General features: G+C 40.6%; 1 protein-coding gene across 6 annotated transcripts in view; it reads left to right on the forward strand.

The window, feature by feature from the left end:
- EHBP1 (EH domain binding protein 1) overlaps window positions 1–24577 on the forward strand; it is a 733557-nt gene that overhangs the window by 517529 nt on the left and 191451 nt on the right. For 4 of the 6 annotated variants that reach the window (XR_012243991.1, XM_073628177.1, XM_073628181.1 and 1 more), the window contains one exon: window positions 23188–23335. Coding sequence is in view for 5 of the 6 variants with exons in the window: in XM_073628177.1 (XP_073484278.1) it covers window positions 23188–23335 (148 nt within the window). In the remaining variant the exon portion in view is untranslated. The remainder of the gene's footprint in view (window positions 1–23187; window positions 23336–24577) is intronic. The other 2 variants (XM_073628179.1, XM_073628182.1) reach the window with 1 other exon arrangement.

Here is a 24577-nt window from a genome sequence, read left to right on the forward strand (position 1 = left end):
TATATTTGTTATGGGAGGGCTATAAAGCAATATTATTATGACCTGTGATTTCGCTTTTTCCTTTAGTGCAGGCTGACATAGTCTTTGGCCGTGTAGTCATTATCCAAGTTGATTTGCTGTCTGGAGAGAGACGATTTTATTTAAGGGTAAAAACAAAAACTAAATTAACTATATGAACAAGAGCATCTAAAACATTTGCAAATAAATTAGTTCCCATAATGCTGACCCCCATTGCTTTATCAACAGATAAAGGGGAGGTTTTTAACCTGCCCAAAATATTTATTTCTCTCTATCCAATTTTACATGGTTCTGCCACATAGCACAGACCAGTCCGGTAGGGCAGTAGACCCGATTTTCCCTGCTGAAGTCCTCTTCAGCTTGTAACTGGACAGCTAAACACGAAGCAGCACACCATTACCCATCTCTTTGTAACACTAATTTCTATCCTCCTATCAGATTTCTTCTTGATGGCACATGAGCACTGCCACACAGCTTATTTGGCTATGTTTGCTGATTATCACTCTCACAGTCTGAGCTCTGCTCTACATGGGATTTCAAGAGGCTGATACTGCCACCTACAGGAAGGATTGCACTCTGGCAAATAAAAGCCATTGGCCAGTCTGATTTAACTCCTCCAATTTACAGCATTTTTCAAGCTAGGGTCCTAGGAGCATGGGAAGTCTTTAAACATTTCTCTAGTGGTTTTCTCTAGTCCTGGATTTTTTTTTCCCTTTATTCGAGTCTTCATCCACATGCTGCCAAGTTTTGCTCTTTAGGCAGCTATCTGGACATAGCCATAGCTTTTGATGCTGTACCTTGACCCCACTTGACCAAAGATTGTGGGGTCTGCCTGGAATGTGACCTTCGAGCACTGGCCTCCTGCTTGTGGTGCTTTCCAGATCCCTATGTACTGCGTTTGTCACAAAACACTTTCCAGGTTCAGAGCCATGGCATAGCATGGAGGCAAAAAAGGGAACTCTTTTGGCCCCAAAGGGGGTTGCAGTCTACCTAGAGCTTGCAAACACCTGGTCAGAAAAATGCTTGAATAAGAGATGTATTTTCCATGGGCTACAAGCAGTTTGCTCCCTGTCCTCACCTTGCTTCATGTTGTCTAACCTGCCTTTTTCTCCACACAGTCTAGCAACCTTCATGCTGCTCTTGTGGATAATCAAGGAGTTATTGCCCTTGTATCAAGACCTGAAAGGTTTCAAGGTATTTACTCCAACTCTTTCACTGTTTATAAACAGTGTTGAATGCCCCCTTCTTGATATTGGGATGTTAAATGTCATAATTCAAATCCAAAAATTTTGCATGGACCAGATCTGTCTTGGTCTCTCTCCATTTCCAAGACTTTATAGCACCTGTGGACATCAAGGAGAAATACTTGCCTGTACACATCTTTCCAACACATCGGTGCTACTTCAATCTTGCTGTTGGAGCACCCCTGCTAATCTTACTATGCTCCAGGTTCATTCCTATTGTGGGATACTTGGACAATCTCTTGGTGAGGGAACAGTAACAGTCAGTGCAGATGCTGACAATGTGATGGGGCAATCCAGATATTAAAAAAGTTCAGCTAGATTCTAAACCTTAAGACGTTAACGCATTAACCAACACGTTGCTTGGAATATCTGGGTGTCATCCTAGACACAACCCAGTCCAGAGTTTTCCTTCCTTCGAAAAACTTCTTACTCTTCACACTAATGTCGCGTACACACGGTCAGAATTTCCAACAACAAATGTTCGATGTGAGCTTGTTGTTAGAAAATCCAACCATGTTTATGCTCCATTGGACATTTGCTGTCGGAATTTCCGACAACAAATGTTTGAGAGCTGGTTCTCAAAATCCACAGTTTTGTGGTCAGAATGTCCAATCGTCTGTACGCGGCATAAGACTCCGACTTTACAGTCCAAGAGCCATCCTTCCCTTCAACTCTGTATGAGAGTTCTTTGCCTAATGGTAGCCCCTTTTAAGGCAGTTCTTTTTGCCCAGTTACACTCTTTCAACACTCTGTCATCATGAGACAAGTTGGTTCAGAAACAAGCTGACTGGCCTTACACCAAAGACCAGGTTATCTCTGGCCTGGTGGCTTTGGAATCCAGCTCTGGAGTTGGAGAAATCCTACCCCCTGCAGCCTTGGAGCATCCTAAGATCCGATGCCAGCCTTGAAGGGCTGGAGAGGGCCCTAGACACTTTGTAGAATAATCCCACCCCCTAGATCAACATTCTCAAGCTCTGAGTGAATTGGCTGTCATTGTAATACAGGCACTATGATTAGAGGGTCATAAGACCAAGATCCAGTCAGACAACATGACAACAATGACATACAATAATCACAGTGAGCAAAAATGGCATACAATAATCACAGTGAGCAGCCAAAAGTCTTGTTGTGTCAACTGAGGTAGAAAGGATCCTAGCCTGGACACAACTAAACATTACAGGTTTGTCCCCCATTCACATTCAAGGTATGAACAATTGACAGGCAGACTACCCCAGTCAGTAGCGCCTTGTCTCAGTGAAAAGTTCCCTTCACCAAGAAGTGTTTCAGGACCTGTCTCACAGGTGGGGGAAGCAGGATATGGGCCTATTGATGCTCCGTATAGCTCAAAACTCCTTCCCCGTCTACTCAATAAGATTGAAATGGAATGATATCCAGTTTCATGACCTGTGTCACAGGTTCAGGGAAGCGGGACATGGATTTATTGATACTCTGTATAGCTCAAAACTCCTTCCCCGTCTACTCAATAAGATTGATATGGAAGGCATTCCATTGAGCGCTGAACTGGCTCAGGCAAATGTGGTAGTCCAACCTAATCCAACTTCTGGCAGAAACCGAAAAGGCCCTTTCAGATTTACTAGACCTTCCAAGGACCGGATTACCACCCTGATTCTTGGCCACTGCCTTTCACAGGATGGCTGTGGAAGCCCAGATCTTGATCGGCAGGGGTCTCTCTGATTCAGCAATTTCCACTGTTAAAAGCTAGGATTTCTACTTTCCAAAAGCTCTACCATCACACATGAAAGGTTTATTTTGTCTGATGCAAGGAAAGATTACACCTCAAGAAATGTTCTGTGGGAACAGTCTCAACCCTTCTGCAATGAAATCTGGATCAGCATTTGTCCCTAAGTACCATCAAGGGATAAATCTTTGCCCCTGCAGTCTTATTCCAAAGACTGCTAGCCTTTTTTGTGGGTCAAAACTTTTGTTCAGGGCGTCTCTCATGTAGCTACTCTGTTGCCGCGTACACACGGTCGGAATTTCCTACAGAAAGAGTCTGATGTGAGCTTTACATTGTCTATTCCAACCGTGTGTATGCCCCATCGGACTTTTTCCGTGGAAAGTTCAGATGGACTTAGAGAAAATGTTCTATATTTTTCCGACGGAAAAAACGCTCGTCTGTATGCTGTTCAGGCGCACCAAAAACCATGCATGCTCTGAAGCAAGTACGAGACAGAAGCGCTGGGTCTGGTAAAACTAGCCTTTGTAATGGAGATAGCACATTCCTCACGCTGCAAATTCTTTGATCTTTTAATGCGGACAAGAACGCACTGAAAAACCGATACGAACTGACTACACACACTGAAGAACAGATACCCCACAAGCACAAACTGAAGAGCAGTAACGGACTGAAAAGTGCGAATCGTCTCTCACCAAACTTCTACTAACACGAGATAAACACGAGATTAGCAGAAGGAGCCCAAAGGGTGGCGCACTGGCTATTGACCTTACGTTTTCTAGTCCCGTCATACGTGTTGTACGTCACCGCGTTCTGGACGGTTAGAATTTGGTGTGACCGTGTGTATGCAAGACAGCTTTAGTGGAATTCCGTCGGAAAAACCTTCAGAGTTTATTCCGATGGGAAAACCGGTCGTGTGTACAGGGCATTAGACTTTGTGGGATTTTTTTGATTCTCTCGCACTTCAAAGACTACCTTTTGAACCTATTTGGGATATCCCCCTTTCTTCTCCTGCCACAAATTTGCTTTCCTTGCTGCCATCACCCGTGTGAGGCTTGCATTTGAATTTGCAGTTTTGTCCTATTTGAACCCTGTTTGGTTTCCCTATTTTCATATGGTAGTTTCAGCCTGCCTTTAAGCAGGGCATTGTTCTTCCATTGCTTCATCCAACTCTAGTGCATGAAAAGGAAATTTCCTTTTATTGCATGGATGTAGTTTGTACTGTGCAGATTTACCTTTTAACCACTACTTCCATTAGAGAGACTGACTCTCTTTTTAGCATTCCTGATGGTCCCTGTAATGGAGATACAACCTCTCACTCCACCATTTCACAGTATCTTAGGCAGATCTACATACAAATCTATGGTCATAAAGTGGAGCTCCACCCAAAAGGGGAAGCTTGTCTGCCTCCTTCCTTCCTCCGCTGCCACAATTGGCACCTTTTGGGGGGGAGCGGTTACCTGGGTTTTGACAGGTATCTGCTCCCACTTCCGGTTCAGTCTGCTGGAAAATCTTCATTCAATCAGTGCTGATCAGTGTATTCTGATGATGAGGGAGTCCCGCTGTCAGAATACAGTGACACTTTAGAGAGATATGCCCACATCCACATCGACTCAATGGATGGGGGAATCTGTTCAGATTTTTTTTAGTTCAGCATGCTGGCTGAACGAAAAAAAAATTTGAACCATTTATGGCCAGCCTAAGTTTATTAGTTATTTTGTGAGTTGTTTTTAAGATTTTCTATTTCGAATTCCCCAATACTATGTCTACAGGAGTTCTATGTAGTGATGTTTCGTCTTCTGAAATCTACTTTGGCACTTGTCATAAAACCTTACAAGTAATGCAAATGTAGATATAATACGTTGTGATTATCCTCTGGTGCTGACAACATGCAAACAGATTTCTAAAATAAAAAGCAAACAAAAGTTCTAGTTTTCATTGTATTTTGCACCCGTATCACTAACCCAGGAATCCGGCAACGTTCTCTGTATGCAAACACATGTTGCACGTCATATTAAGGTTTCGCTTTCAAAATCCGTACTATAGATGTCAGTCACCCGCATTAGCGGGAAGTACAAAAGCACCCCCCACTGTCACCCATTTTTATAGCTTTCTTAAGATCTTAAGACTGTTCAAGGCACAATTGGATAAAGTTGGGGATTGAAAATCCATCATATTCTTGTCTCTGTGAAATGAAACTCTGAATCCTTTTTCTGGTCCCCCCCCCCCCCCCCCGAAATGCACAATTCTGCTAAGAGGAGGGGGGGTATTATGTGTGTTAAATCCTTTGGGAAGCCACTGCTGATCACTTTTAATTACTAGGACTAAGGGGGGATAAAATTAAAAGGAGCACCATTGAAGCAGGGGAAAGAAAGCTTGCTGAGCCCTCGGTGAACTGTGAAATATAAAAATTGCATTCCAATACATTTTTTTTTTCTGGGGTGGAAACAAGGAAAACGAATTACTTAAACTTGAAGAGTTTGTCCTTAAAAGGATTTTTTTTTTTGGTTAATCCTACGCAATCTTGACAGCTTGGTGGCTGCTAAATGTAATTATAAAATGTAGACCTCTGAATGTTAATAGCAATGAGTTATAGGTGATATGATGCCTGTATAGTCTGTACAAATATACTAACATCTGCTAAACCATTTGTGTAACAGTACTGCTTGAGCCTTGGAAGGATTGGCCCCCGAAAGCTTGTCCTGAAAATATAACTATTAGGGCAAATAAAGTATCATGGCCAGTGTTGCTGACCGTACTGAAACAGATGAACAAAAGTTTAAGTATACTTGCCCTTTAGTGTCTCTCCTGTCTCTGTACTACACATCCCAGCATGCCTATTCCTCACAGTAAAGGCGCATTATGTTTTCCTTTGAACGGACAGCCATTAAAAGAAATGACACATTCTCATCATTTAATATATATTTTATTTTTCATATATTTTTCTATTTCAGTAATTTTTAAACACAAGTTTTTAAATCCATGTATTTTTTTTCTTTTTTTTTCTCTAACAACATTTTTCCTTCTTACAATTTAGTCTCTGGTTTTAAAACGAAGTTCACATTTAAAAAAAAAAAAAAATAAATGCATATGTTTTTGCAGGTAAAAAATGTGTATTTCTTATCTTGTTCGACACTGTCAAAGCAAAACTGTAAGAATAACCCCTCCCTTTTCCAGCATGCCTAAGTTTTTTGCTAGTGTCATAAGAGATCAGATGTGTTCTGGTAAGATGTTTGTTGTCCTTCACAGTCATCTGATATCGGGACATTTCAGACATTTGGCTCCAGAACTTTGTACAAACTGGAATTTCAGTGTCTGCCGCCACACTGCCTTGTGCTTTCAAAATTTCTGATATGCCCACAACGATTAGCAGACCTTTACACTTCTCTAGAGCAGTTCCTCTCTTTTGAGGGTATAGCAACTGTCCTGGAAAAGACAGGTTTCATAGTTTCTATTCAAACCTGGTAACTGCTGTGGCAGGGGGAGGTCATGCTACTGTTGAATATTTCAGTCTGGGCCAGATTTAGCAGGAAACAGGCACACTAATGATGCAGATGTGTGCTGGGTTTATGTTTATGTAAAGGTCAGTGCCCCACCCTCTAGAGGGGGTCAGTGTGTTAAGGGAGCAGTGAGAGGTGCATGTTTGCATTGTACTGTCCAGGTCAGAATAGACAAAGGCCTGAGCCTATGAGAGATTAAGCAGGTAGCTGCAGGATAGGAAGCCAGGCTGACAAAGATACAGCGTTTTGTGCACAAGCACTGGGACTATGTGTTAGATGGTCTGGAGGACCAAGGCATGAGGCCTGAGCTGTAAAGCTGCAAAGAGAGCCACAAGGCTGAATATTGTTCATTTGTCATGTTGATGGTGAGAACCCCTGCGTGGGACGACTTTCGTTTGTGAACATTTTGCTTTATTTTTAATAAAAGTGGGCAGAAAAAGCCCTGAAATGTACTTCCGGCGTGGAGTAAATGCACTGTTTTGCACTACCAATGAGCTACAAAATCCCCAACTTGTCACACTGCCCCTAAGAATGCAGGGGCTATCCACCCAATACTGGATCTAAATGTTCTCAAGGCCTTCATCCAGGTCCAAAAATTTATCAAGAATACTTTCTGGCATCTGTGGACATCAAGGATTTTCCCAGGACATCAATAGTACCTGCGTTTTTCTATGAGAATGCAACATTACTAATTTATTGCCCTTCTTCTCTGGCTTGTCCACTGCACTTTGGGTCTTCACCAAGGTGGTAGCCCCCATTTTTGCTCTGCTTTGCTCTCAGGACAACCTATAGTGGCATATCTGGCCAACTTCCCTCTGAGGAAACAGTTGGCTTGGCTTCTGTTAGCCAATGTCTAACAAACTATGCAGACACTACAGATATTTAAATGGATCTTTAATATCCAGAAATCTGTTCTGAAGTGCCTGGACCTGATCTAAAACATGGCCCTGTCCAAGGCTTTCCCTCTCCTGAACAAATTCCAGACTCTCCGATTTCACGTTCGGACTCTGCAGTCCAGGAGTAAGCCAACCCTCGGTTTTTGCATGAGGATCTTGGGCCTATTGTCCCCCTTGGAGGCAGATTCATGTGCCCAATTTCATTTTAGACCTTTGCAACTCAAAGTTTTGATAACATGAGGCAAGAGGGTGCAGTCTCTGGATAGTCGCATACTCCCAACCAGCAGGATAAGGCTTGCCCTGCCATGGTGGGTCACCAGTTCATCACTGGAATCAGGAACACCCTTCCTCCCAATGGTTTGGAAAGTGCTTCTGATGGATGCCAGGTTATTGGGCTGGGGAGGAGTTCTAGGTACCCTCTTGGTATAAGAGATTTGGTCATCAAAAAAAACTTGTCTGCTGATCAACATTCTGGAATTTAGGGTGATTAATTTATTTCTTCAATGCTGGTCCTCTTATCTGCGAGGTCAACTGAGCAGAATTCAATTGGACAGTGCTACAACAGCCCCTTACATCAGCCATTAGGGAGGAAGCAGAAGTCTTACAGTTCAATTAGAAGCAGGTTTGATATATCTTGGGTAAAACTTCACATTTCAGGCATGGGAAATTGATAGGCGGAATTCCTCTGTAATTAATGTCTGGACTCCAGAGAATGGTCTCTTCAACCTGAGGTGTTTTAAGACCTCTATTCCAGGTGGAGAGTTTCTGACATAGACCTCCTGGGTTCCAGGTTCAACAACAAATGCAATAGGTTTGTCTCAAGATCCAGAGATCCTCTAACTTTTGCTGTGGATGCTCTGGAGACTTTGTGGGATCAGTTCAGCCTAACAACGCGATCTACGCTTTTCCTCCTTTGAAGCTCTATCCTTGCCTACTCCAAGAGAAGGCATGGCTTTAACAACCGGTCTATTTAGCGAAGGGGGCCTGTCAAATTTGATCATCCTTAAACTCTTTAAAGTTAGGGAATAGACTTCTCACAGAGTCCACCGGTGCACTTGGAAAGTGTACTTCTGTTGGTACAAGACAAGAAGAAGCCATGCAGGGAAGTTCTTTGTGGAACGAATCCTGTCTTTTCTCTAAACTGGTCTGAATCAGCATTTGGCTTTGAGTACCAGCAAGAGTCGAATCTCAGCTTTAGTGGTTTGTTTTCAGAGACGCCTTGCCTCTCACTCCTTAGAGAAGGTCTTTGTACACAGTGTCACCCACATGTATCCTCTTGTTACACAAGACAATGGTTGTTTTGAAGCCCAGGGCTTCTCTTCCTACCAAGGTTCCTTCATTTCACCTTAACTAGAACATTGTTCTACCATCTGTTTGGCGTGCTCCTAAGCATCCTAAGGAGAGTTTATTTCCCTGATATTACTCCCTTTGCACAGTTTAACTCTTTATTGTTCCTGAAGATCCACACAATGGACAGTGGTCTTCTTGTTCCACTTTTACTGGGTTGATTTCATTGCTCATCATTCAAGCTTATGACCTCCAGGAGAAAGTTCCTCCTTAACTGATCTGGTGGAATGTAGATCAGTAAATTCTTCTTTGGTTTTTCTGCATCAGGAATTTGTTTTTCAGATTTGCAGGACTGGTCTTCTGTTCATATATTGATTCTACCAGGTGGACATTCATGTCTCAGCTGAGGCCTGAACCAGTCATAAGATTCTTCAGGCGGCTCCTTAGGCTTTGATAAGCCATCTCTGTCAACCTGTTGTTTTTGTAGGCCTGTTAGCATTTTTTAGAGGTTATCCTAGGCTCCACTTAAGCTTTGTTTTTCCAGTCTCCAGTCTCCTTAAAACGATTATAAAGTAGAACTAAAGGCAAAAATCTTTTTATTTTTATTTTGGATAGAATAGGAAAGGGTTATAACTCCTGTCAGATTTTCTTTAATGCCATCTGTGTCCCATTGGGGAGATTCTACTTCACTTTCTATAGCCAAGACAGGAAGTGAGAGAAACTCACCCGGGTCACCAGAACTAGTGTCCCCATTAAAAGATCTTCCCTCTTTTTTTTCTTTCACTTTCACTCTAGGTGATAATGCTGAACAGGACAAATTGATATTTTTGCTCTTTTGTCATATGTGGTACTTTTCCACAATTGTATTTTAAAATAGTCTAATCTTCCACAGACATTAAATTAAATAATTTAATTAAAAGGTATGTAAACCCTAACAACGAACCTCTCTTCTTTGGTTTCTTTTGATCTTTTAAACATACCATTTAAAGTATTCTGTAATGCCAGGATGCTACAAACAAATTAAGAAGGGTTTGATTAGACACTTTTGATGGCGCCCGGTCTGTTATTGCCAGATGCTGGCATCAGCCCGAACCCCCGTCTATAAATCGGAATCTCATAACCTTATGTGGACTGTTTGGAATCACTTCCATTTCTTTAACAATTTTGCTTCCACCTCCATGAAGGTTTAACTGTAACACTACATCTGGGATGCAGTCCTGAGGGTTTGCCCCCATACTGTCTCTCTTCAATCTTTACCTTATCTTTCCCTTCCCACTGCCCCTCTTTTTTTTTTTGCACCTCTATCTACTTCTTTCTCTTTTCCTTTCTTCATCTGGTGGCTCTTTTCCTATTGGATTGCTCTTTTTTGTGTGTTCTTTCCTTTTATCTAAGAGGTTCCACCAAAAGGATACGCTCATGTGAAAATCTGACTTCTTTGATGTTATTTCTGATAACCTTCCTGTCACCCACCCAGTTAATGCATATTTTTGTACCCAGTATGTCTTCTGTTATGTCCCGAAACAAGGGTTGCTGTTCTTTCTTTCTTCAATATGTGTTCTAAATAAGCTGTTAATGGTGGCAATTGTTTAGATATAAACTACCTACAGGCGTGGGTATATATCTGTATACCTTACATGGACCTTCCCCTGTCTCTTTGGTCTATCATGTATGTTGTTCTTTTGTACTTAAAGTGTCACTAAACCTACAGTACACAGAGCATGTAAATGCAATTATTTTAGTAAATATAAACTGCTAAATACCTTTTCTCTATCAGCAGTCTTGTGACTTCTATCAGTGTCTGGCCAAACACTGGTTAAAGCTTGTAGGAGGAGTTTTCATTCTCCTTTGACTGTCCTATGAGGCTGCATGACCCCTGACCCTCTGTCTAGACAGTGCCACCCCACTCACCCCCCTGCCACCCCCCACCCCGCTGCTTTAAGGTAGTTTTCCCCACTTACCGGAGCCGTCGAGATGGGCTCCACTCGACTCTTTGCCCTTGGAGGACCAGAGCGACGTCTGACGTCACTTCTGCCTAACGCCCTTAAAGGGAAACATTTTCGTAAATCTCCCAATAAAGAGGACTTGTCATGCTTATTTCTATTACAAGGGATATTTACATTCCTTGTAATAGGAATACAAGTGATCAATTTTTTTTTTTAAAGTGACAGTGTAAAAATAAACAATATAAAGTAAAATAAATAAGAAAAAAGCTAATAAATTTTTTTAAAACGCCCGTGCCTCCGAGCTTGCACGCAGAACCAAACGCATACGTAAGTCATGCCCACATATCTAAACAGTGTTCAAACCACACATGTGAGGTATCACAATGATTGCTAGAGCGAGAGCAATAATTCTAGCACTAGACCTCCTCTGTAACTCTAAACAGGTAACCTGTAAAAGTTTTTAAAGCGTCGCCTATGGAGATTTTTAAGTACCGCAGCTTGTCGCCATTCCACAAGCATGAGCAATTTTGAAGCATGACATGTTAGGTATCTACTCGGCGTAACATCATCTTTCACATTATAAAAAGAAATTGGGCTAACTTTACTGGTTTTTTTTCAATTCATGAAAGTGTATTTTTTCCACAAAAAAAAATTGCGTTTGAAACACCGCTGTGCAAATACAGTGTGTCATAAAATATTGTAACGACCGCCATTTTATTCTCTAGGGTCTCTGCTTAAAATATATATATATATATATATATATATATATATATATATATATATATATATATATATATATATAATTTTGGAGGGTTCTAAGTAATTTTCTAGCAAAAAAATACTAATTTAAACTTGTAAACAACAAATTTTAGAAAAAGGCATGGTCCTTAACTGGTTAAAGACCAAAAAAAAGTGAGCATTGGAGAACCTATCCTCCTAGTCTATACATAATTACGGTAGTTTATTTCCTGGATATAGTACATTGCACAGAGAATGAATATGGATCCATACACTTGATATAAAATAAAAAAAGAAGGCTTTGTAACTTTTATTCATAATGTATCCTGAAACAAATATAATTCTCTTTAATTCTTTGTCTTCAGGGAAAAATAATTGTATATGAAAGCAAATAATGCAAATATAAGAGAGCTCACAGGGGCCCATGTGAAACTGTGTCTGCGTTAGTATAGAGGTAAATGGAGGCAATCTGATAGGGAACCCTAGTCCTGTCAATCAGGCTCAAGATATTGTGTTGTGCCCATACACTTTGTTTACTGTAGGGTTTTATGAGTTGTAACCTTCCCATGCTGGCTGTTAATGAGGCTAAATCTTGCTGCTTGAGGATTGAATTACTGCACACCTCTGGGCTAATGCTTATAAACAGAAAGTCCCATTAGGGTTGCATTTTGATTCATTCATTTGCATTTTTTTCTATTGTAGTGACAACAATGGCTGGTAAATAGCTACAAACAAACAATTTGCATGGAAATGTCAGAAATGTTCCTAATTAGTATCTACTGCTTGTTTATTAATGGTTTTTAGCTTAAATGACAGACACTGCGGCAGGAGAGGAATGTTTTTTGCTTTCTCTGCCTGGAAATTGCTGGGGGAAGATGGCAGCTTTAGATAGGTATCTGTTCTCTGCTTGGAGAAGCGGCTGAGCATATTAAAGAAGAATTCATTTTGAATTTCTTAATTTTTTCGTATGTTTACATATTAGTACTTACATTTTTATTGCTTTAGGAATGATGTTAATATGCAAAATTAGCAGCTCATTGACTTCAGCATCCTGGTGAGTTTAGTGACTTTGCAGCCATGTCCATGTAAGAAATGCAAGGACCAGCCACTGGTTTTAAAGATTTGGTATTTTTAGCATCCATGTTACAAATGGCACATCTATTAATAACACTTAATTAGATTTTAAGTTCTCAGAGTTCTAAGTGAACCTTTGTCCAGGCTATGGACTTTTATGTATTTATATATAGAGCAGTGATAAAGCTTTAAAAACCCTTGTTGAACTTTGTAGCTGAAGACACCATGGAGCAATTAATTTTGTTTCACAGGAGAAGCAATGAAGTTTTTCAAGTCACTCTGGCCATAGATATACAGGCTTTCCTTTCAGTTGCTTAAAGTTCCAGAAATATGTAGATTATGCACAGGCATTCCAGGTTTGGAGAATCAAAATTTCTTTGTGCGATCTACATAATTTTTTAATCTTTCCCTCAGCAACTTAGCTAACTTGCTCCCCCTCCCAACAATGATTCAACAGCTGTTCAGCCTTCTAATCTCTAATGTACAGTAAACACAGAGAAAATGGTCTCAGAGGAGAGATCAGGACAAGCTGAGCTGCTGAGACTTGAATGACTTTAGTGCTTTTGCTATGAAGTGTGAGGATGAATCGCTCCACAGTGTCTGCAACTAGAGGTCAGTGAGGTCTTTTTTAAGGGTTATTATTGCTTGTTAAGAATAGGTTACAATCTAAATGTCCAAAGACACAGGTTCATGTCACTGAAAACACTACATTTGGGCTGTCTAAAGTGCCACCAGAATGCTACTACGGGTACTTAGCTCCTGTAACCTTCAAATCCAGGGTTCGCTAATACTCAAATACCGACTTCTGCTGTAAAGTTCACACTTTGCCTTCTTGTACTTCATAATTGGTCGTTTAAGCTGCTGATCTTGGTGGATTGGTTATAAGTTATGAGAAGGGCATGACCAGGTAGCTATTTTTGAGTAGAAAGTGATTGTTTGCTAATAACCATGCCCTGGGTTTTGGGGTCTTCAAGTGCTGCAGAAAGGGATGAGATGCGTAGGCACTTCTAAGTGTTGGAATTAGTATGCTGGTGCCACTTCATACTACAGTAAGTACAAAGTCACTTCAAATAAGCAATTATTACCATAGGTATTGATGAGTTCATTTCCAATGGCATTCGTTACATTAAACACAGCACATAGGTATAATAGCTCAATGCCCATCTCTTGAAGTGTAGGGGTTCTTGTGTTTTACAAAGGATCCGAGGAGACTGGTGCTCCTATCTCTTACAATTAATCAAAAATGCAAACTTGTCCATCTGCTGATGACTTTTGAAAATGAAAGAACAACATAAATAAGTTGTTTAAACTGTTTTTATTAGTGTATGGGAATGATATGGCCTTTCATAAAGGTAATGTGAAATGCATAAGCTAATCTATAGGGCTTTTAATTTACAAGATGCATCACAATTTGTCTTTTATGGGGAATCTTGGAATTTGGAGCATTGATTGTTTCTACATATTATTAAGTGGATTTTTTTTTACGTTAAACTCCTAATTTTTTAATGGGACTAGTGTACATACCTAAATTTGACTCCGTACCATCACCTTGTAATATCCCCATACAACAGGGCTCTGACTAGGAGAGAGGGGCTGGGCAAGGATCTTATCAGGTGTGTTGCATTAAACATGACAAGTAGGGATGAGCTCAGGCATATTCGAACACAAGTCCGAATCCACCTGAGCTATCAAGCCAGGAAGCTGTCAAAGTGGACAGCCAATCGTAGGCAGCGAAGACATGATCCGCCCCACATCTTTAAATATATAAGGGGTGTGTATATGAGTGGCTGCAAAGTAGGAAATGAACCTGAGCTCATCCATGATGACAAGTAACAAGCCAACAGGAGTGTAAATCAGCATGGATAGAGAGATGAGCTTATTAGTAGGCTGCTTCTCCTTTGTCCATTCACAGGCTGCTGATGGACCTATTGTAAGTGTAGCGCAAAAAAGTCAGGTCACCTAGCTTTGCGGTCTTGTACAGCAGTGAAAATCTTAGATCTGGCTGGACAGAAATACAAATTCTTTTGAGATATAAAAAAGTTCACATACAGTACTGTGCAAAACGTTTTGGCAGATGTGAAGAAATGCTGTAAAATAAGAATGCTTTCAAAAATATATATTTTCATTGTTTCTTTATCAATTTACAAAATGCAAAGTGGGTGAACAGAAGAATAATTTAAATCAAGTCAGTATTTGGTCTGACTACCTTTTGGATTCAAACCAGCATCAGTTCTTACACTTGGACACTTTGTGCAAGTATTTGTAAACCAGCATCAGTTCTTACATTTGCACACTTCAAACCTGCATCAGTTTTTACACTTGGACACTTTCTACAAGTATTTGTAAACCAGCATCAGTTTTTACACTTGCACACTTCAAACCAGCATCAGTTCTTACACTTGCACAGTTTGTACACTTGCTCAAAGTCTGGGATTTTGTAGATTAGAGCCAGGTGTATGATTAACCAATTATACCAAGGAGGTGTGAATGATCATCAGTTTCATATGTAGGTTGAAACAGTCATTAGCTAAACCAGAAACAACTTTGTAGGAGGCTTTAAACTGGGTAATGAACAGCCAAACTCTTCTACTGAGGGAGGTTGTCACAGGTCATAAACCATGGCAAGACTGCACAGCAACAAGGCACAGGGTAGTTTTACTGCATCAGGAAGGTCTCTCCCAGGCAAATATTTCAAAGCAGACTGGGGTTTCAAGATGTGCTGTTCAAGCTCTTTTGAAGAAGCACAGTGAAACTGGCAACGTTGAGGACCGTAGATGCAGTGGTTGGCCAAGGAAACTAATGCAGCAGATGAAAGACGACACATGCTTAATTCAGCTCAACACCAGAAGATGTCCAGCAATGCCATCAGCGTAGAACAGGCAGAAACCAGTGGGGTACACCAATCTATTGGTTGGAGAAGTCTGACCAGAAATAGTCTTCTTGGCAGAATTGCGGCCAAAAAGCCATACGTCCAAAGTGGAAACAAGGCTAAGTGAGTTAACTATGCATAAAACCATAGGAACTGGGGTACAGAAAAATGGCAGCAGGTGCTTTGCCAATTGAAATAGTTGGCTGTAGCAGGAGGCAGTTTCTTCGCAGAAGGACTGGAGAGCGGTACAATAATGAGTGTCTGCAGGCAACAGTGAAGCATGGTGGAGGTTCCTTGCAAGTTTGAGGCTGCATTTCTATAAAAGGAGTTGGAGATTTGGTCCGGTTCAATGGTGTCCCCAATGCTGAGAAATACAGGCAGATACTTATCCATTATGCCATACCATCAGGGAGGAGTGTGATTGGCCCCAAATTTATTTTGCAGCAGGACAACAACGCCAAACATACAGCCAATGTCATTTAGAACTATTTTCAGTGTAAAGAAGAACAAGGAGTCCTGGAAGTGATAGCTTGGCCCCCACAGAGCCGTAAACTCAACATCATCAAGTCTGTCTGAGATTAGATGAAGAGGCATAGTTACATAGTCAGGTTGAAAAAAGACACAAGTCCATCCAGTTCAACCATAAAAAAAATAAAATAAAATAAAAAAATATCGTACAATCCAATATACCCAATTCTATACCCACAGTTTATCCAGAGGAAGGCAAAAAACCCCAGCAGAGCATGCTCCAATTTGCTACAGCAGGGGAAAAAAATTTCCTTCCTGATCCCCCTAGAGGCAATCGGATTTTCCCTGGATCAACTTTACCTATAAATGTTAGTACCCAGTTATATTATGTACATTTAGGAAAGTATCCAGGCCTTTCTTAAAGCAATCTACTGAGCTGGCCAGAACCACCTGTGTCGGGAGTCTATTCCACATTTTCACAGCTCTTACTGTGAAGAAACCTTTACGTATTTGGAGATGAAATCTCTTTTCCTCTAGACGTAAAGAGTGCCCCCGTGTCCTCTGTGTTGACCGTGAAGAGAATAACGCAACACCAAGTTCACTATATGGACCCCTTATATATTTGAACATGTTGATCATATCCCCCTTGTTCTCTTCTCAAGAGAGAATAAATTCAGTTCCTCTAATCTTTCCTCATAGCTGATCTCTTCCATGCCTCTTATCAGTTTGGTTACCCTTTCTGCCCTTTCACCAGTTCCCCAATATCCTTTTTGAGAACTGGTGCCCAAAACTGAACTGCATATTCCAGATGAGGTCTTACTAATGATTTGAATATGGGCAAAATTATATCTCTCTCTCTGGCAGAAGGATTTGAGGCAGCCTACATCCATAGAAGACACGTGGTTAGTTCTCCACGTTGTTTTAAACAACCTACCTGCTGAGTTCCTTCAAAAACTGTGTGCAAGTGTACCTAGAAGAATTGATGCTGGTTTGAAGGCAATGGGAGGTCACATTTGGTTTCTCTTCTGTTCATTTTCTTTCCATTTTGTTAATTGATAAAAATAAGCTATTAACACTTCTATTAATGAAAGCATGCTTGCTTTACAGCATTTCACACCTGCCCAAGACTTTTGCACAGTAGTATATGTTTATTTTAAATGTATATTAAGCGGTTTGTCTGGAGTTCAGCTTTAAGAAGGAAAATAACTGTGCAAGAAGCTTCATATAATAGCTGCCATTCTTTGGCTGTACAGTAAAGTAGTTCTGGGTTAAGCCTAGTACACACAGGCCAAATGCCGGGCGACATTGCCCAGTTCAATAAAAAACGGCCGACATTCACCCGTATATATAGCAGTCGACCGAAGCTGGAAAACCAGCAGCTGACCAACTCCCGATCAGCGCTCTCCATCCCCCTGTCAGAACACAACTTAGTGGGGGCAGATCGCTGTACTAACAGATTGTTATTACAGCAGCTCCGGCTGGAGCTGTCAAGTTTTTTTTCCATTCAACTTGCTGAATTGAATAAAAAAACTGATAGTGTGTACTAGGCTTTAGGCATGCTACTCATTTTAAAGCTGTCTTCACTGCCCTAGACCTAAAATGTAGCCTAGGCGGCAGATAATTGTTAATAATTTTCTTCACAGCTTCCTCCTGCCTTGTGACAGATTGCCTTTGAGGCTGACATTAGTTGTCCTTTGGACATTACCTAAATGTGAACAGCTGTCTGGCTGTGGTTCCCCAGTGACTGCAGCTTCAAGATAAAATTCTGATTTCATATATTAGCTATGTAATATTATGTATCATTTTAAGTGTTTATATATATTTTTTTCCTTTTATGATTGAAGAGATAAGTACAGTATCAAGAGTCACGATACTTACACACAAACAGACCATTATGGGTCCATTAACAGACCATTAGGTAGTCCACTAGGTAGTAAATCCTGAATTAGGATGAACACTCTAGAACCACCTGCATTCTTAACTGGTTTGAAATTGTAAATCAAGCCAACTGCAGCAGCAGCCATAGGCTTGTTTCTGTTTGTTTCTGTTTGGTTTGTTTTTTGTTTTTTTGTTTTTTTCTGCAGGATCTGGGTGGCTACAGACCTGCTCACTTTTATAGGACTTACAGGGTGCCTCAGCCCACCCCCGTGTGGTGATTGGGAAGACATTGAGGAACATCTGTTCCCCAATGTCCTCTGAGCACTCCCAGGTTCAGTGCTGTCAAAATCAAGTTGCAAAGCTGGGTAAATAGCAGATTGAACACAATCTAGGCTTGGTCAGCTGAAGCATAGGGCAGGAGAAACATTAGGGATCTATTAAATCTCTGATGTCTCCAAAAAAGGGTACCTGTCACCTGCCCAGTGCTATGACATGGAGGTTTGTAAGCCCTCCTGTGACTGCAAAAAAGTTAAAGGGTAACTCCACTTTCATGGGAAAAAATAGCAAATAAAAAAAAAATAATAATATAGCGTATATAATTGTTACACAAGCCATATTGTAATTTAATGTTATTAAAAATTACCTTTCCTTTTCAATCTGCAGCTCTTTATATTTTTCTGTTAAATGCAATGCAAAATGGCTACCTGGAGTTGTTCTGTACACAGAATATGTACAGAATGTCCCCAAGAAACATAATTTCCTGCTTGTGTGATTGGCTCACTGATTTTCTCAGAAGTCTACACTAAGATGCAAGTCAGACTTTTTGGCATCCCCTGCAACAATAATGTCATTTTTGGTAAGATGCTCCCAATAGGAAATCATGTCTAAGTTTGGATTCGCACTGGTGCACTGTGCGATATCGCTTGTGATTTGCACTGCAGTGCAAATCACATGGGATGTCTGTGCGATCCCATTTCAGCCATACAGATAGTATGGTTAATTTTGCATCGCATTCGGACCAAACTCCCACAGGGCCCTTTTTGGTCCGCACCAGAATCGGATCGCATGGATGTTCACACCCATGCGAATCGATTCCTGTCTGAACTGTCAATTCGCACTGCAATATGCAAACGGAAATGGGGGTGTCATTAACCACTTCAGCCCCGGAAGGATTTACCCCCTTCCTGACCAAGCCATTTTTTGCAATACGGCACTGCGTCGCTTTAACTGACAATAGCGCAGTCATGGTACCCAAACAAAATATGTGTCCTTTTTTTTCCCCATAATTAGAGCTTTCTTTTGGTGGTATTTGATCACCTCTGCAGTTTTTACTTTTTGCGCTATGAACAAAAGAAGAGCGATAATTTTGAAAAAAAACACAATATTTTTTACTTTTTTGCTATAATAAATATCCCAAAATTTAAAAAAATATATATATATATAGAGATATCTACATATCTCTATATATATCTCTTCATCAATTTAGGTTGATATATATTCCTCTACATATTTTTGGTAAAAAAAAAATCGCAATAAGCGTATATTGATTGATTTGTGCAAAAGTTATAGCATCTACAAAATAGGGGATAGGTTTATCGCATTTTTATTTATTTATTTTACTAGTAATGGCAATCTGCGATTTTTATCGGGACTGCGACATTGCGGAGGAAAAGACTTTTGACACATTTCTGGGACCATTGACATTTATACAGCTATCAGTGCTATAAAAATGTACTGATTACTGTCTAAATGTCACTGGCAAGGAAGGGGTTAACACTAGGGGCTATCAAGGGGTTAAATGTGTTCCCTCAGTGTGTGTTCTAACTGTGGGGGGGTTGGGACTGACTTGGGGAGGAGAGCGATCGTTGTTCCTATATACTAGGAACAACAGATCTGTCTCCTCACCCTTGACAGAACGTGGATTTGTGTGTTTACACACACAAATCCCTGTTCTCGCTCTGTCAGGAGTGATCACGGGTGCCCAGCAGACATTGCGGCCGCCGGACACGTGCATCGGCTCCTTAGGGACTCGGCGGGCGCGCGCGCCCCCTATACTCCTTAACTGCTATGCCATTTTGCGCAGGAGTGCCATTCTGCCGCCGTCAGTCGACAGCGGGCAGTCGGCAAGTGGTTAACTTTGTATTGAAACTCCCAGCAGTTTGCATAAAGCAGTGTGAACTGCCTTGCAAGTCAGGTGCAATGCGGGAACCCACAGTGGATTTGCAGTTTTCCCGCATCGCACCTATGTGAACCCGGGACTAAAGGGATGCAGTTTTCCTCATTCTAGTCCTTCAGCTGCAGCAGCTGATTTATAATTATGGAATCACTTCCATTAGACTCGCTTAGCTCAGGGGCACAGAGGAACGAACAGGGATAGGAACAAAAGGTAGGAATCTGCAACAAAGTTTGTTAAAATCCCTGCAATATACATAGATCACCCTGAGGGGAATGTTTTTTATCAACAAAAGTGGAGTTACTCTTTAAGTGAAAAAAAAAGTTTAAACCCTCGTCGCCCCATGCACATTCAAGTGTATGTAGACAGTGGTCGTACAACATATATTGGGTATTGCTGCCGGAGTGAGGAAAATTCCCTCATTTATGGGTAACTCTGAACTGATAAGCTGTAAAGTCATTTAAAATATTGACTATTGATAATTGTGGGTACCATCATTTTTCACCGTATTATGGGCACACAATGCTTGACATATTAGGTACAGCGGGTAAAATAAGTATTGAACACGTTACCATTTTTCAAGGTAAATATATTTCTATAGGTGCTATTGACATGAAATTTTCACCACATGTAGGTACGAACACATGCAATCCATACACACAAAGAAACCAAAACAAATAAGTTCCGAAATTATGTTATGTGTGAAAATGGAATGACACCGGGGAAAAGTATTGAACACGCTAACTGAAATCTATTTAATGCTTGGTACAACATCCCTTGTTGGTAATGACCTCTTCAAATGCCTTTTGTATGGAGAAACTAGTCACATGTATTGTTCAGGTGTAATTTTGGCCCATTCTTCCACACAGTCTTTAGTTCCGTGAGCCTCTTCTATAAACTCTGATCTTTTAGTTCTTTCCATAGATTTTCTATTGGATTAAAGTCAGTTGATTGGCTGGGCCATTCTAGCAGCTTTATTTTCTTTCTTTGAAACCAATTGAGAGTTTCCCTGACTTTGTGTTTGGGATCATTGTCTTGTGGAAATGTCCACCCTCGTTTTATCTTCATCATCCTGGTAGATGGCAGCAGATGTCTATCAAGAATGTCTTGGTACATTTTTCCATTTATCCTTCCCTTAATGACATGAAGTTTGCCAGTACTGTATGCTGAAAAACAGCCCCACACCATGATGTTCCCACCTCCAAACTTCACTGTTGGTATGGGGGTGTGTTTGGGGTGATGTGCAGTGCCATTTCACCTCCAAACATGGTGTGTATTATGGGATCCAAAGAGTTCAATTTTGGTCTCATCTGACCAGACTATATTCTCCCAGTGTTTCACAGGCTTGTCTAAATGTTGTGCAGAAAACTTTAAACGAGCTTCAACATACTTTTTCTTCAGCAATGGAGTCTTGCATGGTGAGGGTGCATACAGGCCATGGCGGATGAGTGCATTACTTATTGTTTTCTTTGAAGCAATTGTACATTCTAATTACAGGTCTTTCTGAAGCTCTCCACAAGTGGTCCTTGGCTCTTCAACAACTCTTCTGATAATTCTTTTCACTCCTCTGTCAGAAATCTTGCAAGGAGCACCTGGTCGTGGCCAGATTATAGTGAATATATGCTCTTTCCACTTCCGAATTGTGGCCCCAACAGTGCTCACTGGAACATTCAGAAGTTTAGAAATCCTTCTGCAAGCAATGCCATCAGTATGTTTGTGCAACAATAAGGTTGCAAAGGTCTTGAGAGAGCTTTTTGCTTTTACCCATCAGGAGAAGTTTCTTGTGTGACATCTTGGTAATGAGACACTTTTTTTATAGGCCATCATTTGAGACTGAACCAGCAGACAAGTTGAAGGATTGCTTTCTAATTACTGATAGATTTCAGCTGGTTCCTCAGCTTTCCATGCCTTTTTGCACATCACTTTCTTCACGAGTTCAATACGTTTTAATTGTGTCATTCCATTTTATTGCACATAACTTAATTTCTGAACTGATTTGTTTTGGTGTCTTTGTATGTATGAAGTGCATAGGTTGTTACCGGCATGTGGGGAAAAATTTCATGTCAATAGCACCTTTAGAATTATATTTACCACGAAAAATGGTGACGTGTTCAATACTTATTTTACCTGCTGTACCTATTTACTCAACACAACCTCATTTTTTATTTTGTACAAAAAAAAGAAAATTGGGGATTTTATATTGTGTTTGTGTGCATTAAAACTTTTTAGTGTATTTTTTCACTGGAAATATATATATTTGACAGTTGTGCAATCAAAAATTGCAACTACCATCTTTTTAATTCTACAGGGTTTCTGCTTTCCGAAAATATATAATGTTTTTTTTTTGGGGGGGGGTTTAAGTATTTTCTAGCCAAAAATGCAGGCTTAAACACAATTTGTGAAAAATTTAAAAAGGGTTAAAAGCAAGTCAGCAGTGACAGCTTCCATATTTCTTTTCTCACAAAGTCACTTTAAGTGTATAAAGAAGTATTGGTACTTTCCCCCTGTGAGCTGTAGAAAACCCATCAAATGACTGTGGTACTGATCTAGTAATGTGTGCTTTGTAGTGGCTGCATTGTCTGTAACCGTGCATTAGAAACTCTTGCTTAAGTTATAACACATCAAAAAATGAAAAACAACCTGCTTGCCATGAGCAGCATTAGATAAACAGGTAAAACTCTCTGTAAGGGCATCTTGGGGGAGGTTTAAAGTGGTTGTAAATCCTCACATATAGCCAGTGAGGTGACTAGCCTTAGGTAATACACATAGATGAAACAAATCCTCCTACGTGTATTGTACCTGTTTATCTGCAGTCTTCTTTACATTTGTTCAAGGTCCAACACTTATAAAGCTTGTCTGAGCTGTCAGAAAAAAAGGGGGTGGGGGGCTGAAGTTACACTCTGCGGGGCTCAGTGAGGAGAGCTCTGAGAACTGATTGGAGAGAAGAGACACACACCCCTTCACACAGTACACAAAAATAGAGCTGAGGCCGTTAATCTGCTGGAGCACCCTCCCCTGTCACCATTTTTCTTTTGGTGTCACGAAAACTTTTCAGAAGTGATTCATGCTGATAGCAGAGGAGCAAAGCAGCAGACAGAAATTACACTTAGTGCTTTTAATTGAGACAAGTACACACTATAGAGGGATAGGCTTTGTTTATATTTCATGTCTGAGGTTTACAACCACTTTAATGATATTCACATGTTTAGGTTGCATTTCACGCAGCATGAGCTTCTCACAGCAGCACAGGCTGAAACAGTACTCTCCCGTGACACTTTGCTGCATATATTGCGCACCCTGTGTACCATAGTACCAGACACTTGCTATCGCACACATCAGATTGGGAATGAAAATTGCATTTCTGTCAATTACTAAGCTGCCAAAACTGTTCAATATTTCCCAGCAGCAAGATGAAGAGCGGCGCCGGCAGCTAAGAGAGCGAGCACGTCAACTCATAGCAGAAGCTCGATCTGGAGTGAAGATGTCAGAACTTCCCAGCTACAATGAGGTGTCTGCAGAAAAGTTGAAAGAAAAGTCAAAGACATCTGGAGGTGAGTTAAAGGACTGGCATGCTTTTTTAGGTACAGCCTCATCTGCCTGTGTAATCTTGAGTAAAACTAAAACAATGAGCCATTGTATACTCTAGCTATATCCCTGTTACCATGTGCTTTTATAATATAGGTTCTATCTAGTATTCGCTGTTATTTTGACTCTTATCTACTTTCTCTGTAGTTTTTTTCCATACCCACTGTCCTCCTACTCTCATAACTCCCTGATTTTTAGGTCAAACTTTATCAAAACTAGCAAGGACTTGGCTAGCTACAGTCAAAGTGAGTCGTTGAGTGGGATGTGTGGTGCTTAAAGTGCAAATCAAGTCAAAACTTTTGTTGGATTAAGTAGGCAGGATTAGGATATCCGTCATATTTTTACTGCTACCCAGGTCTCTACCTACACTCCCAGGGACAACTTTCACCACACAGGAACTGAAAATCTCAAATACCACACAGTAATGAAAATGCTTTTTTTTTTTTAGTTCAGCAATGAAGGGTAGAAGGTATGTATTTTTTTTTATTGTTGTCTTGTAGATTTTTCCTCACTTCCTGTCTGGCGACTCCTTTGTCACCCTGGCAGTACAGTAAGTGAGGGAAATGTCTTTAAGGCCGACCATACACGGTGCAAATTCCTATGGGTTGCAGGAAAGAAATTTGCACGATTTCATCATCAACACAGTCAATGTTGACAGGGGAATTAGCAATTGTCCTCTCCCAGGGTGGGCGGGTGTTAGAAGTAGCCACTAGCGATAAGCGCAAGAGAATCCGACAGGCTGGTTGTAACCAAGTTGATTGATCAACTTGGTACATTCAGCCTGCCTGTTAACGGTTCGAATCTTGGTCCATTCTTGCTGAACTGGCTAGAGATTCGAACCATGTATAGCCGGCCTAACAGAGACCTGGATAGTATTAGAAGTCTGACAGTGCTCCTAAGACTGTCCCACTCCAAAAGACAATCTAAAAAACAAAGTTTTAGCTGAGATATACCTTTACAATGTTTACTGTTTCACCTATGTATATGTGTGTATACTGTATGTGTGTGTATATGTACAGTATCTAACAAAAGTGAGTACACCCCTCACATTTTTGTAAATGTTTTATTATTCCTTTTCATGTAACAACACTGAAGAAATTACACTTTGCTACAATGGTAAGTAATGAGTGTACAGCTTGTATAACAGTGTAAATTTGTTGTCCTCTCAAAATAACGCAACACACAGTCATTTAATGTCTAAACCGCTG

Source organism: Aquarana catesbeiana, linkage group LG04, assembly GCF_042186555.1.
Source record: "Aquarana catesbeiana isolate 2022-GZ linkage group LG04, ASM4218655v1, whole genome shotgun sequence".
In the NCBI taxonomy this organism is placed as follows: domain Eukaryota; kingdom Metazoa; phylum Chordata; class Amphibia; order Anura; family Ranidae; genus Aquarana; species Aquarana catesbeiana.